The sequence below is a fragment of the Schistocerca nitens genome, chromosome 4, assembly GCF_023898315.1.
Source record: "Schistocerca nitens isolate TAMUIC-IGC-003100 chromosome 4, iqSchNite1.1, whole genome shotgun sequence".
Lineage (NCBI taxonomy): Eukaryota > Metazoa > Arthropoda > Insecta > Orthoptera > Acrididae > Schistocerca > Schistocerca nitens.
The window spans coordinates 240,609,379-240,625,854 of record NC_064617.1 but is presented as its reverse complement, the minus strand read 5'-3'; the positions used below and the strand labels follow the sequence as shown (position 1 = coordinate 240,625,854).

The 16,476-nt window shown below is 38.8% G+C and overlaps 1 protein-coding gene across 1 annotated transcript in view; it reads right to left on the bottom strand.

Moving 5' to 3' along the window:
• Positions 1 to 16,476, bottom strand: part of LOC126252951 (uncharacterized) — a 258,753-nt gene that overhangs the window by 93,151 nt on the left and 149,126 nt on the right. The window contains exon 7 of the mRNA XM_049953965.1: positions 13,517 to 13,704. Coding sequence (XP_049809922.1) covers positions 13,517 to 13,704 — 188 coding nt within the window. The remainder of the gene's footprint in view (positions 1 to 13,516; positions 13,705 to 16,476) is intronic.

The window sequence follows — 16,476 nt, the reverse complement described above, 5'->3', positions numbered from 1 at the left end:
CAGATTTTCCGTTTATCACGAGAGGTCATCTTAAGTGCAGATGCAAGGCAAAATAATGAAAAAAAATTAAAATTTTAGTTGTTGATTAATTTATTAGATGGATGATTGAAGGATGATGTCTCAAAGTTCCATAATTGAAATCTGCATAGAAATATGTTTTAAAAATTTTTCTTTGGCCATCTGTACCTAACATGTTCCTATTTTTCCACACTGCAGTCCACACTTTCTCTATAGTAGTTGCTTGTGTTAATTTTGTGTGAAGCAAGTTCAAAAGTGAATGGGAGGCAGATTTCTCAGATGGGAGGAAGAAATGAAGTGCAAGAAATCAAAAAATGGAAAGGCACTGGCAGATGCAGCTCACACACATACGTGACTACTGTCTGTGGCTGCTGGTGGCTGTCTGGCCCTGGCATCCAGAGACAGTGGTCGTTTGTGTGTGTGTGTGTGTGTATGTGCGTGTGTGTGTGTGTGTGTGTGTGTGAGAGAGAGAGAGGGAGAGAGAGAGAGAGAGAGAGAGAGAGAGAGAGAGAGAGATGCGTTTGCATGAATATGTGTGTGTGTGTGTGTGTGTGTGTGTGTGTGTCGTCTATTTTGTTGTGCCTGTTTGTGACTCAAGATCTCCGCTTTATGGTGAGCAGCACTCTGTCCCTCTCTTAATATTGTCATTTTTCCATCCTAGATTTTCCATTGTTTGATTTGCTATAGAGAGATTTTTCTGGGATATAATGTACCTTTTCTCATAATCTAAAAAAGCTGACATACTGAAATTTGGCACAGTTCTTAAAAAGCACTCACCACATAATCCTGTGCAATGATTTTTCTTTATCTTGTATCTGATAAAAGTTTTCCTTTACTGTATGAGGAGACAGCCTCAGTAATCATAAAACTGAAAGATTAATTTTAAAGTAACTATGATCTTAACCAAAAATCTGTTGCACTCGTTTTGCTAGCCTTTTATGTGTATGTAATCTGTAAAGCTTCAATTTTAACGGTTGCTTACTTAACGAGAAAAGGTACATCATATATACAATGGTAATTAAAAATTCAAATCCTTATAAAATGAATGTCTATGACAATTATCAAACAAAAACTACACACATAATGTACATGGACAGATAAAAAATCTATGCACCAAGTGACTGCAGGGGAATACAGATACAAAAGGATTTAACTTTTACAAGCTTTCAGAGCCAATGGCTCCTCCTCCTGGTGGAAGAGTCGAAGGGGAAGGAAGGGGAGTGAAGTAACAGGTCTGGACAGGTTTAGAGAAAGGGTTACAATTTAGAAAAGTCATCCAGAAACCCAGGACTTGGAAGACTTATCAGATGGGGTGAGAAGGAAAGACTGATTGGTGGAGACTGCACCAGATGAGATTTGAAAACCTCAGAGCTTAAAGGTGGAAGACAGGATGCAAAAGACAGAGATTACTGCTGAAACATTGTGCCAAAGTCATTAAGAGGGAAAGGCTAAATGGATTGTATCTAACAGAAGTGGGAAGGGGGACAGCAAATAATAGACAAGTCAGAAAATGAAAGATGTAGAAAACTAAAATGGAGTGAATAAAGGAGTAGATACTGAGGATAAATGCTGAGGTGGAAGGAATTAACATAAATCAAGGCCTGGTGGCTAGCAAGAACCAAGGACATGTTGTAGTGCTAGTTCCTGCCTGCAGAGTTCTGAGAGACGGCACCGAGGTCATGACTGTCATGTTGTACAGCATGCTCTGCAACAGGATATTGTGTGTTGTCTGTATACATCTTCTGCCTATGCCCAATCAACCTGACTGATAACTGCCAATGTAAAAGGCTGGACAGTGTTTACATAACGGCTGGTGTATATCTCCTTTTGATAGTATATGTTTTACCAGTTACAGGGCTGGAAGAGGTGGTGGTAGGAGGGTGCATAGAACAAGTATTGCACTGGGGATGGTCACAGGGGTAGGAGCCATAGGGTAAAGAGATTGGTACAGAAGGAGCAAGGATACTGCAGAATTAGGAGGGCGACGAAAAGTTATTCTAGATGTGGTGGGCTAAATCTCATACAGAATGGCTATCATTTCAGGGCATGACTTCCTACAACATGTCCTTGGTTCTCACCAGCCATGTAGCCTTAATTTACATTAATTCTTCCCATCACAGAATTTATTCTCAGTAACTACTCCTTTTTCACTCTATTTTCGTTTTCTACATCTTTCATTTTCCTACATATTTCATTTTCTGACTTGTCTATTATGCACTGTTCCCCCTCCCACTTCTGTTAGGTACAATGTATTAAGCTTTTCCCTCTTACTGACTTGTGCACAATGTTTCAGTAGTAATCTCTGTCTTGCATCCTGTCTTACACCTTTAAGCTCTCAGGTTTTCAAATCTCGTCTGGTGCATTCCCCAACAATCAGTCTTTCCTTTTCATCCCATCTGGTAAGTCTCCCAAGACCCAGGTTTCTGGGTGACTTTTTTAAATTCTACCCCTTTCTCTAAACCTGTCCAGTCCTTTTGCTTCATCCCCTTTCTTCCCCTTTAACTCTTCCACCAGAAGAAGGAGCCACTGGCACCAAAAGCTTGCAAAAGTTAAATCCTTTTGTGTGTATGGTTCCCCGCAGCCACTTGGTGAGTAGCTTTTTTTATCTGTCCATTTACATTATACTATATAAAATTACACATAATACTACACACTATGTTCTACACAATAGTCTCAAGTTTCAACATTTTAACTTTAGTATTGGAGGAGACATCGATTTTTAAATTTCAGTATGCATTATGACCTACTTCTGCCCTTCACCAATTTGGCTATCCATACACGCTCCCCAGTCTGACCCAAACTTCCAAATGTTATACTGTCTACATCCTTTTATATTAGTCCCTTCTCTTATATGGTATAATACTCTACAGAAATGTTGCAAAAGAGGAAAATGTTTTTAAACTATAAAAAATGAGTTGTGATGTTGATATGTGGTGTTACAAATCGGACATCCTGCACGCGCCTATTCAAGACCCTTGAGATATTGACACAAGTCTATATATGGACTCATTAAGGATACTAGTAATCAATAACAACAAAACTTTCAAAACTACCTGGGAAATTCACAATTATGACACAAAGTAGAAGCAAAGCTTTCAGAAAGACTCAATAACCCTTAGCATAGTACAGAAAGGAGTTATCAAGTCTAGAGTAATAATTTACAATAAGCTTCCACTGAATATAAGAACACTGAGAACCCTCACACATGAAAGATGAAACTGAAACAATACCTCATAAACCATACAATGTATAAGTTGAATGAGTTTCTAGAGCTATAAGTTATTTACAGATATATCATAATTATAAATTATATTCTAATATTATATGCTATGTATGTCTGTAATGTTGTATGCCTTGTATGTGTATTGTTTGTTCTCTTTTTTGCCATATATCCTTTGATTTATCCTACATTACAACACAACCTCTCATAATTTAACAACACCAATTCAAATCAAATGACATATCAAGTGCTCAAAATGCTGACCTTGAGCACTTATCCATACTATAAAGTTATTTTGGACAGACAATACTGAATTAATTTTATCTGGACTTAACAGAGCACAAGGTCTATGTTATACTGCATTTAATGGCTTCAAGAATCATTGGTGTTTCCATGCAGTCCTCTTCTTTTAATTCTCCTACACAGATAAATGTCCGGAAATGTTAATTCTGGTGAGTACATGGGCCTTTTGTGTTTCCTAAACAATCCATCCAATAATCACCAAATTTTCTGTTAAGAAGATGTGTAATCAGCTCTTCAGGTTGGGTGGGACATGTGGTTGGGACCAAATGAATTGCATATGTCTAGCAGGCCATCTTCGAATAATTGCAATAGTATATTTGTTAAGAACTGTAGATACTAGTCACTATTTACAGTCCCTTCAATAAAGCAGGGATCACCAATGTGATTCTTGAAAAGCTCACATCACATGTTGACAAAATAAGTTCACTGTTTACCCATTTTCAACTGGCTAGTATTGCATACTGGGAAGCTTGGTCTGCCCATGGTTTGTAAATAATGCTGTATACATAAACAAAATCTCCTAAAACATTTTGAATTATTGTAGTTTTTCTAGACATCTTTTGGAAACTGTAACTTACTTTGAAAATCACTGCATTGGAGCTGTTGATGGAGTAAAATGTGGACAAGATGTAACATGTTTGACTGTAATATTCACAGAACACATCTTTGACTGTTCTTGATCACCTATTCAAGCTGCCTCATAGTGACACATGAATCACGTGTTCCACTGTTAAAATGTTGGTTGCATTTCCACTCATCAGTTGCTCTTCTTTTTCATTGGCATATTTTGTTCTTCACACTTTGAGTTTCTTGTAATATTTTTAATAATATTTGTAAAGACAGATTGTAAGGGCTTGCCATAATCAGGATACCTTTCAGCATGCAACAGTTGCTCTAAGAGTTTGGTGACATTCACCATTAACAAAAACCACATCCACTTTTTCAGCTGTTGTATACACTATGGTAGTCTTAATAGTCTTGTGAGCAAGTTGTCTGACTGCTACGACAGCAGAGCAAAGCAACTGAAAAAAAACATCTGGTAATCTTGTATGGTGCACTATGTAATTAGTTTGCAGTTGCATGAAGACTAATAGCTTAATGCAGGGCTATTTTTTTACTGACACCCACTGTTTTCCATTTGAGAGATAAGACTAACAATTTCACAGAATTTTCTGTAAAATCGTAATATTCTAGCCGTCTTAAAATAATGTGATAATTTACACAGCCTAATGCCTTTGCTATATCACAGAATATACCAATAACATATAATTCATTGTCTAATGAATTTGGTAGGCCTGCATTGTCACTGCATATGTAAATTGCCTTCTCAACTTTGTGAAATACAAATTGTAACTGATCATTTGTCATGTTGCAGTCAAATTACTAACATACTGTTTACATATTACCACTCTAAATAATTTTTATTGCCACAGAAGTTTCACAGAATTTTTCATACCCTTTCTTATAATGAGCTTTAACTCACACATATAATAACTTGTGTATTTCAGCCCTGCACAATTACTGTGAGAGTTCTGTACATTAACTGGAAATGAATTATGGGACTATGATCTTCACATCTCTTGGCAGATGCACAGAAGATTTCAACACTGCACTGGTGACTTGCATACATCACACAAATGGTGGACAGAATACTGTAGATCAGTCCCATCACACACATCATGATGGAACTGCCAGGGTGGAAAACCCTACAGAAGTATTACAGGTCCAAGTAACTGAGATTGCAGAACACATTGCACTCTGCAGATGAGGCACCCTTTTCATACAACACAGAAAGAAACTGTGTGAAACATAATGTCCTCAAGCAAAAGTTAAAATATTAAGGAACAACATACACAGCAGGGTCACAGCCATTATCTCATCACTAGGGCAAAAGCAGTGTGCATCAGTTCCACATTAATCACATGACAACAGCCACTCAGTGTGCCACCGGGGTTGTCTGTTGTTTCTGATATGCATAAATGATATTCACCTGGTGCCACCAGAAGATGTAAATGTGGTAGACTTTGCAGATGATGCAAGTCTATGAAAAAAAATTAGTACCAGTCTTCTAACTGAAAAGGCGGCTAATGAAATATTAAAAAATATTGACACAATTCTCGGTAGATGGATAATCATTACAATTTGACAATACTCAATGCATACAATTCAGTATTTCTCAAAAAACTCCACAATCGATTGAAATAGCCTATTCAAACAATAAAATACAAGAAATAGATAGTATTAAGTTTTTGAAACTATTGATAGACCACAATATTAAACAGAAAACCTACTTCCTAGAATTAATGAAGCACCTTTGCATAATAACTGCAATTAAGTGATTTAAAAGTTAGTAAACTAGTTTATTCTGCATATTTTTGTTCACTAATGGGTTACAGAGTAAATTTTTGGGTACACTCAACACAATGAGATAATATTTTCACAATATATGAATCTGCTATAGTACTAATATCTGATGTTAGTTACAGAGCATACTAAAGAGGTTTGATAACACATGCATTCATTGTCTCTTGGTATCCCCAATATTTCTCTTTTCACAAAAAGTGATGAAAAGAATACTAGGACAAAAAAAAACTTCCAAAAAAGCTTCAGATACTTAACATTAGTACAGGAAGGAATCCAATACAGGAGTACATAAATATTTAACAACCTGCCAGGGCATACCAAATAACTTGTAGGTAACATGGTGGATCTGTTGGGCAACTTTTACTTAATTTAAGATTATCTAGACCATGAACTGTCAAACATATACAGTGACAATGCAGCCCTACTTAATTCATTAGACAATGAATTATATGTTATTGGTATATTCTGTGATATAGCAAAGGCATTACGCTGTGTAAATTATCACATTATTTTAAGACAGTTAGAATATTTTGATGTTACAGAAAATTCTACAAATAATTAATATTAACATTGTAACACCATAATAGTTCATAATGTTCAGTCATTTCATTGTAATACATTTAAATAAAATGTACATTCTTTTTACACATCCCAGAGACCATTCTCCACTGAACTCATTCAGTGCAATTGATGTAATCATGTTAGACATAAAGATTGTTGTTCTCACTGAGGTGGCACATACAGAGGCAACAAGAAGTGTATGGAAACTCCTCAATTTTCCACCAAAGCAATTAATTATTTAATGTATACCTCAGTAGCAGTGGAAAAGTCTTCTAACTGAAATAATGAATAAATACAGACTAATAGATAGATAGATAGACAGATAGATAGAGAGGGAGGGAGAGACAGACAGACAGACAGACAGATAGATATATAGATAGATAGGTAGACATAAATAAAATAGAAAGAAACATTCCACATGGGAAAAATATATTAAAAACAAAGATTCCATGACTTACCAAACGGGAAAGCGCTGGTAGATAAACACAATAAAAAACCACACAAACACACACACAAAATTTCAAGCTTTCGCAACCAACGGTTGCTTCGTCAGGAAAGAGGGAAGGAGAGGGAAAGACGAAAGGATGTGGGTTTTAAGGGAGAGGGTAAGGAGTCATTACAATCCCAGGAGCAGAAATCCCACATCCTTTCGTCTTTCCCTCTCCTTCCTTCTTTCCTGACAAAGCAACCGTTGGTTGCGAAAGCTTGAAATTTTGTGTGTGTGTTTGTGTGTTTTTTTATTGTGTCTATCTACCAGCGCTTTCCCGTTTGGTAAGTCATGGAATCTTTGTTTTTAATATAGATAGATAGATAGATAGATAGATAGATAGATAGATAGATAGATAGATAGATAGATGGATAGATAGAGAGTTTAATATGCTCACCACTATTTAGGTTACTATCGCCCTTTCTGAAATTTTTCAGAGAAATGTGGTTAAGAATGTCAAAACTTAAAAAGGTATACAGTACAAACTCATTAAAAACTGTACTTACTCTCTCCCATTTTAATTTTAATTCACATTCACATGCACATTCACACTTCCACCCAAACAGTAAAGCTGTAAATGTGTTGTGTGTTCTAAAATGTGCTAAAAAAATATCTTAAATATCATCTCATCATCTCTTAAAATAAAGGGCAGAATTGTGGTGAACTAGTGTCTGTCAGAATATAAAATAAAATCATTTAAAACATGATATACTGAAATTTGTGTGCTACCAGGTTGGAGGACTGATTCCAAACCAGGAAACTATGCATCATTATAGAATGTCCTATCAGTAAACAACTAATAATAAATTCATCCTTTCATAAAAACTGGGAGGAAGTATGCTATGGATGAGAATTGTCTTTCATAAACACAGCTTCCAGTCTCAATTTTTTCCACTAACACATGATTCAATTCCTCAACATAGAGGTGACAACATGAAAAGGAAGAGTCAAATGATACATGGGATTTTCAGTATGTGCTCCCTATAATGTCTGAGCACTTGCTGAAGGTGTTTTCTGACACTTGTCACTGCTCTGCTTGTTTCTGCTCATCAAATTATGAGATATGGTCTGATGATGATCTAGATACAATTGAAACTGGTAACCCCTGGCACATTATTTTTAATTTTTAATAAAAATTTGCAGTAAAGACTGATTATTATTTCAAATTCTGTGGCACTCCAATAGAAGGGTTCGGGGTTGGTGAATTCCTGACAATCATTACCTGCCATCTTGCGTAGTGCCAACAGTGAAGTACAAAGGAGGTGGTTCTAAGGTGGTTCTAGCCACATCACTCTCAAACCTACAGTGCGCCCCATTTTTTCCATAACAGGTCTGCACCATTCACACTTCATGTTCAAATGCAAGAAGAATTAGACAGACTGGCAGTTTTAGGTGCCATGGAAAACAATTCACATAGACAGCAGGCTACACTGTTAGTCTTTATAAGAAGGTGATGGCCAAACTCCATCTTTGTGGAGACTTAATAACATGGTGGTTACTTCACAGTCCATGGTCAATACGTACTCTGAACTTATGATGAAGCTGTCAGGCACACACTATTTTTCAAAACTAGATTTGTTGGAAATATTTACAGCTGTCACTAGATGAAGATTCATGTCAGCATCTTATTGTTAATATGGCATATGACCTCTTTGTTTCCAGCATTACAAGTGTGCCAGTCGTTATTGAAAATTATTTGCAGAAGCTTACTCAACAAATTCCTTGTTGTATCAATTACATTGATGACTTTGTCATTACCAATCCCACCACTGAGGACCATCTTTGCAACCTTTGTCTGTGTGTGACACAGGTCTTCAGTGAAATTTGGATAAGTCACATTTCTTCCAAACTCTATAAAATACATGGGGCATGTTACTTCTCATTGGGGGATTCAGCTGACAGACAACCATATATCGGATATTGTAACCCTCCCAGGACCACAAATGTGAAGGACCTTCAATCATTCTTAAGCAAAATTGCATATTACTATAAGTTCCTTCCACAGGCACGTTCAGTTTCATATTCTCTAAATCAATTGCTTAAGAAAGGTGCAGCATTTAAATGGACCCCTACTTGCGACTACTCGTTCAAGACACTGAGAGATGGTTTGTGTTCTGCCCTGTATTTGGCCATCCATATACCTGGGATCTGGCTTGTAGCTCCAACAGTAAGGTGTGCAGGCTGTATTGTCTCAATACCATGCTCACAGTTCAGAACAGTCCATTGTTTCTTCATCGAACATTCTTAACATTGCATAGAAGAATTACTCTCAAGCAGAGGATGCTCTCACTATTATTTATGCAGTCAAGAAGTTTCATGTGTTTCTATACAGTGTTAAGTTTCGTTTGGTGACTGGTCACAAGCCATTAGTGCCTCTCTTTAGCCCCACAGCACACTAACTGGACAAGACACCCCATAGGCTTCAACAGTGGGCCCTGTTCCTTAGTATAATTATGAGATTAATTTTTGCCCCATGGCTCAGCATTCAAATGCAGATGCTCTTTATATTTATTAATGGGACCTGACCTTGGTTTCAATCAGAACAAAGTACTTCATTTTTACCTGAATGATGAAGCACAATGGACAGTGGATGGATTCCCTACCACCAATTCTCGAATCACTCAAGCTGTTGTTGCCAAAGTTGTTCTTCATGAAGAGCGATGACATATTCAACAAGGATTACCCAAGTAACCTCCAGCTTGTGCATCAGATTCCATCCACAATTATTTTCTGTTGAAGTTCAGACTCACTCTCATCAATAGTGTTATTTTCCTGTCCACAAAAAATGCTGCTGTTCCATGGGTAGTTGTTCAGCAGCTCCCCAAGCGACATTCTTTTGACTTCTGCATCTGGATCATTGGAGGATTTTGCTCACAAAGATGCTAGATTGCTGCCATATCTACTGGCCTGGAATTGATCATGAGTTTGCACATTTAATCACTATTTGTCCTAAATGTGCTGATCACCTGGCCTCTCCCCAGAAAAGTTATTCACCATGTCCTGAGACATCACAGCCTTGGGAGTGTATCCATGAAATTCACCAACCACTTCTTTGATGCTTATTGGTTGGTGGTCAATGCCTACTCCCAATTTCTGTACATTGTCACCTGCTGCTCCACCACAGCAGACGCAACAGTGCGGGCTCTCATTTGGATCTTCTCCATCAAAGGCCTCCTCTGCACCCTGATAACTGACAATGGTTCACAATTCATACCTCAGACTTGATCAGATTTATGTGCCCATCACCGTATTCACAATATTCATGCACTCTCATTCCATCCACAGTCAAATAGGTAATTTTAAGATACGGATGAAGAGGTATATTGGCAACGCCCCTATGGACAAGATACTCACACGCTTTTTCAGTTCCTTCAGCTCCACGCCAAATGGTGAGAAGTGTCCAGTGGAGCTATGTCATGGCTGCCAACCATGCATGGTACTGAATCTACTGCTCTCCACACCAAAGCCTACCATCCCTCTGACGAGGTGCTACGTGCCTAGGAATCTGGACTGGGCTCACACTATGATCACTCTGAGTGTTGTATTCTGGCAATCATCTGCAGCCGGCGCATTTGGCGTGTCTTCACCTTGCAGATGGAAGACAGGCTAGTGAGCCACTACTGCAATTAACTCTGCCCCTGACTGCTGCATGACCAGCCTCTGCCGCCTCTGCACATACTGAGATCATCTACTCTTCCTGCATCAGTACCTCAGTCACATCCCCTCTCAATGGCCTGGCTACTGGTTCTGCCCCTATATAATACTATGCCTTGCTCACATTTCACAAGTCCACCAAGGGCTGAGTATGGTCGGCAGCTAGAGGCACCACATGGACAGCAGGGAACGGATCCTAATTCAGTACCAGACCCCCACACCTTCCCATTCCACCCCCACAGCCAGTGACCCACCCATGGGCACCTGCCCACAGCAATTCCATCACTGTCTGGGTCATTTCTGACGCTATTCTCCAGTGCAGGCTGACACAGGGCTCTTTGCAGCACAGAGGTCATCCACCAACAGTGCCTCAGAAAACTTGGGCACTTGGGCATTGTCTTCCCGAGCACCAAGTGCTATCGCATGCTACAAGAGGGGGGGCGGGGGGGGGGAGTGAGGGAGGGCGGGGGTACTAAGTTTCCACTAGCTTACATGTGTCCTGAAAAAAGAAGACAACAGTGATAAACCGTGATTAACATCTCAATCGCAATGGCATCTCGCCATCCATCAAAGTGCAGCAGGATGCAAGGCATCAGCCCGTCAAATGCTATTCAGTCAGCCATGCTGGAGCATGGCGGTTAACCTCAGCTGCCAGGAGGTGGCATTTTTAGACAATGCTGACAGCCGTGCAACAAGAATACTGTATGCAGCCACCACCCAATGCCACCTAGTGGAAATGCTACATGTCATTCCATTTAAATCCACAGCAGAGTGGCTTGTGCCTCATTCTGTAATGGTTTATGCTCTTGTTAACTTCATTCCACTCATGGATCATTGCATGTGAAACCAGTACCAATTCAGCTATGTACAAGGATGATGTACTGAATGTGTTCATGATTTGAGCATGAAAGTGATTATAATTTTTTTTAGAATTCTCAATTGTGTGTGTTACTACAACTCTCATCTGCTCTAGATCACAAAAATCTGCATCAAATAATGATCATTTCATAAAAAGGTCTTGTGCATAACGAATGCCACACAGTAGCAAAGAGAGGCCCCTAGCTTGGATGCACCTGTGAGTTATTTTATACAGTACCCAATGGGACTCACTTAGAATTTAACAGAACATTTGAGTAAAAAACATGTCTAAGAGTACACCTCCACTGAGACTCAATAAATCTAAAATAATTCTGGGTCTCTTTGGTCAGCTGCAAGTCTAGCATGGGATTTGTCCCATATCAAGTGCCAATAATTTTTGTTTTATGCAGTGTGTGTGTGTGTGTGTGTGTGTGTGTGTGTGCGTGTGTTTGTTTTTATAGGTGTTGTCTTGGTGGGTACATTTCTTAACAACTTTTGTGTAGAAAGCGCCTCCATTACTTTCTCATCCTTCAAAACTGTAATATTTCTCATCTTTCCAAACTCTAATACATTATTCAACTATTGTGTTTCTCCACAACCACCTAGACAAGAGGTGCAGTAATCAAGAATTAGCAACCACTTGAAGGACTGATACAATGGACATCTAGAACGCATAACATTCTAATGGTACCCGCAATAACCTTATGCTACCACTTTCTGCATTTCTACTTTTGTATCAACTACTCAGTATGAAATTTGTGACTGCCTCTTAAATGTTCTCATACCATTCAGAACTGATGGCAAGAAAGCAGTTGCTGCCATGAAGATGGTGTTTATTCATTTCATTGGAATATGTTACAAAGTTCAGCCAGCACTATTTAAGTTACTATCACTCATTTCTGTTCATCTCAGCACATATCAGCAGTTATCTCAAATCTGCACAAGATGCAGTTCTTCTAAACATACTTCTACATTTTATTTAAAATTCATGTAACTAGTGTATCTCATAGCTCCTGGCTCCAAGTTCCTCCCAATAATCTAGCTAATACAATTTTTCATCAATAATTTTCTACAGATTTATGTTGCGGGGTATCATCTATGCTCTTTAAGATACAAAAGATACATTGCATAGAAGTATATAGTAATAACAACATTTGGTGCTAATTGACAATAATCTTTGCATAATTATTTTATGGCATAGGCTTCTTAATGCACTGTGACTAACTATGAAAATAGCGCAAGCTATAATGCTGTGTTCATGAGACCATTCCCAGCATAGTTTGGGTCACGATTTTCTCGACATATAGACCACCTATCACACAAAAATTGAACTCATTTTATATGAAAACAATGTACAGATGTCTCACTACCTTTACAGTTACTATCTTCTGTTGTCAATTGCTAGAATAACTTCAAATGAAACTGTAGCAAATGTAAAAGCTGTTGTCATGACTGAACCAACATACGCTTGTATAGTCATGTGTTTGTACTTATACTCATTACATTAATCCTGCTACAGATATGTCATGTTTGTTGAGTAAGAAGTTATTTTGGGAGCTCAGGAGGAAGAATGAAGGACGGGTATACACTCGCACACACACACACATATCCATCCGCATATACACAGACACAAGCAGACATTTGTAAAATGTCTGCTTGTGTCTGTGTATATGCGGATGGATATGTGTGTGTGTGCGAGTGTATACCCGTCCTTTTTTCCCCCTAAGGTAAGTCTTTCCGCTCCCGGGATTGGAATGACTCCTTACCCTCTCCCTTAAAACCCACTTCCTTTCATCTTTCCCTCTCCTTCCCTCTTTCCTGACGAAGCAACCGTTTGTTGTGAAAGCTAGAATTTTGTGTGTATGTTTGTGTTTGTTTGTGTGTCTATCGACCTGCCAGCGCTTTTGTTTGGTAAGTCTCATCACTTTCTTTCTTTTTAGATATAATTTATTTATTTGTGCACACAAAGTAAAACACTCATTTTGATAAACATATGGACCATATATATAAATTAGATTTTTCTAGGCATCATTACTATCAGCAACACATACCTGCCTTTCATTTCTTCAGTTGGCCAGTCTCCATATCCCCAAGGTGATTCTGTTGTACCAAGTAGAAGGCCAAAAATAAATCCAAACAGTGTAGACAGAAGTAACCCAATAGCTTCACTGCGTAAACCAATCTTGAAGAGTTTCCAGTCAGCTATGATTGTACCAAAAGTCATAGCCATAACAGGACCCTTTTGTAAGTAAAATATGTGTTGCAAATTAATTTATCTATCGAAAATTTAATGTTTGTATTACTATACAAATAAACTGTAATTGCATAGATAAAAAATTTACTTACCAAGTGGTGGCAGAAGAACACACATATTAAGTTACTGAAATTTGACAATGAAAACTCCAAGTTAGGAAATCATTAACATAAGGAAAAGATAGATTGCTATTTACCATAAAGATGACACATTAAGATGCAAACAGGTACAACTAAATGATAATTAAACATTAACTTTCAGCCACAGTCTTCATCAGAAAAGGAAACACACAGAAACATTCAATCACACAAGTAAGCACATCTCACATACATGACCGCCATTTCCAACATTCCCATCAATCTTTACAGTAAGTAGCAATCTATCTTTTCCTTATATTGTTGGAATTGAAATCTGCAAGCTTTCAGAGCAAGTGGCTCATCTTCTGAGAGACTGATTGCAGGGAAAAGAAGACTGGTGAAGTAAAAGGACTGGTGAGGTTTAGGAAATGGGAAGAGTTCTTAAAAGTCACCCAGAACCTGGACCCACAGAAATATTTTAGACCTTGTAGCTATAAACAGGTTTGACCTTATCAGCAGAGTCAGTACAGAGATAGGGATTACTGATCATAACACCACTACAAGGACGATGGTTTCTGAAGTTAATAAATCCACCAAGAAGGCTAGGAAAGTATTTATGCTGGAGAAAGCAAGTAAGTAGTTGTTAGCATCTCTTTTAGACAATGAATTGACATAGAGGAACTGTGGACAAAATTTAAACTGATTGTAAATCACATTCTCGAGACACCTGTGCCATGTAAGTGGACCAAGGATGGAAAGCACTCATCATGGTTTAATCATAAAATTCCGAAAATGCTGAGAAAGCAGAGACTGTTGCTCTCTCAGTTCAAAAAAGAAGTTATAAATGTTCAAAGGCAAAAGTTAGTGGAAGTTCATGCATTCATAAGAAGATCGCTGCACAAAGCATTCAACTTCCACTGTTACACCTTAGTGAAAGATCTTGCCACGAATCCAAGCCAGTGTCAAGTTCCAAGTGACTGGTGAAAAGTGCAGGTCACTCTTTATGTATGAAAGGTAAAAGGACAGACTAACATAATTACACAAGACTACCCTTTAACATCAGCTTGCTGCTGTGTTCTTGAACACATTCTAATTCAAATGTAATAAATTTCCTTGAGACAGAAAAGCTTCTGCCTAAAAATCGGAACGGATTTAGGGTGCTTGGCTTTTTCTCATATATTATCCTGCAAAGCATCAGTGAAAGGTAACAGGCAGAGTGCATACTTCTAGATTTCCAGACAGAATTTCATATGGTGTCCCACTGCAGACTGTTGATGAAGGTCCAAGCATAAGGATTAGTTTTCCACATACTCTATGTTATCAAAAATACCCAGACACCCCCAAAAACATACATTTTTCATATGAGGTGCATTGTGCTGCCACCTACTGCCAGGTACTCCATATCAGCAACCTCAGTAGTCATTAGACGTTGTGAGAGAACAGAATGGGGTGCTCCGCAGGACTCACGGACATCAAACGTGGTCAGGTGATTGGGTGTCACTTGTGTCATACATCTGTATGCAATGCTTCCACATTCCTAAACATCCCTAGGTCCACTCTTTCCAATGTGATAGTGAAGTGGAAAAGTGAAGTGACATGTACATCACAGAAGCGTACAGGCCGACCTCATCTGTTGACTGACAGAGACCACAGACAGCTGAAGAGGGTCATAAAGTGTAATAGGCAGACATCTGTCCAGACCATCATACAGGAATTCCAAACTGCATCAGGATCCACTACAAGTACTATGACAGTTAGGCAGAAGGTGAGAAAATTGGATTTCATGGCCAAGTGTCTGCTCATAAGCCACACATCATGCCGGTAAATGCCAAATGACGCCTTGCTTGGTGTAAGGAGCATAAACATTGGATGATTGAACAGTGGAAAAACATTGTGTGGAATGACAAATCACAGTAGATAATGTGGCGATCCAATGGCAGGGTGTGGAATTGGCAAATGCCCGGTAGATGTCATCTGCCAGTGTGTGTAGTGCCAACAGTAAAATTTGGAGGTGGGGATGGTGTTCTGTGTGGTCGTGTTTTTCATGGAGGGGGTTTGCACCACTTGTTGTTTTGTGTGGCACTATCATGGCACAGGCCTACATTGATGTTTTAAGCACCTTCTTGCTTCCCACTGTTGAAGAGCAAATTGGGGATGGCAATTGCATCTTTCAACATGATCGAGCACCTGTTCATAATGCATGGCCTGTGGTAGAGTGGTTACACAACAATAACATCCCTGAAATGGACTGGTTGGCACAGAGTCCTGACCTGAATCCTATAGACCACCTTTGGAATGTTTTGGAATGCCTACTTTGTGCCAAGCCTCACTAACTGACATTGATACCTCTCCTCCGTGGAGCAGTCCATGAAGATTGGGTTGCCATTCCCCAAGAAATCTTCCAGCACCCGATTGACCATATGCCTGTGAGAGTGGAAGCTGTCGTCAAGGCTAAGGGTGGGCCAGCATCATATTGAATTCCAGCATTACCGATGGAGGGTGCTACAAACTAGTAAGTGATTTTCAGCCAGGTGTCTGGATACTTTTGATCGCATAGTGTACGTGAGTGACTCAAAGACTTTTTAAGTCACAGAACCCAGTACATTGTCCTCGACAGTGAGTGTTCACAAACAAGTGTATCATCAGGAGTGCTACATGGAAGTGCGACAGAACAACTCTT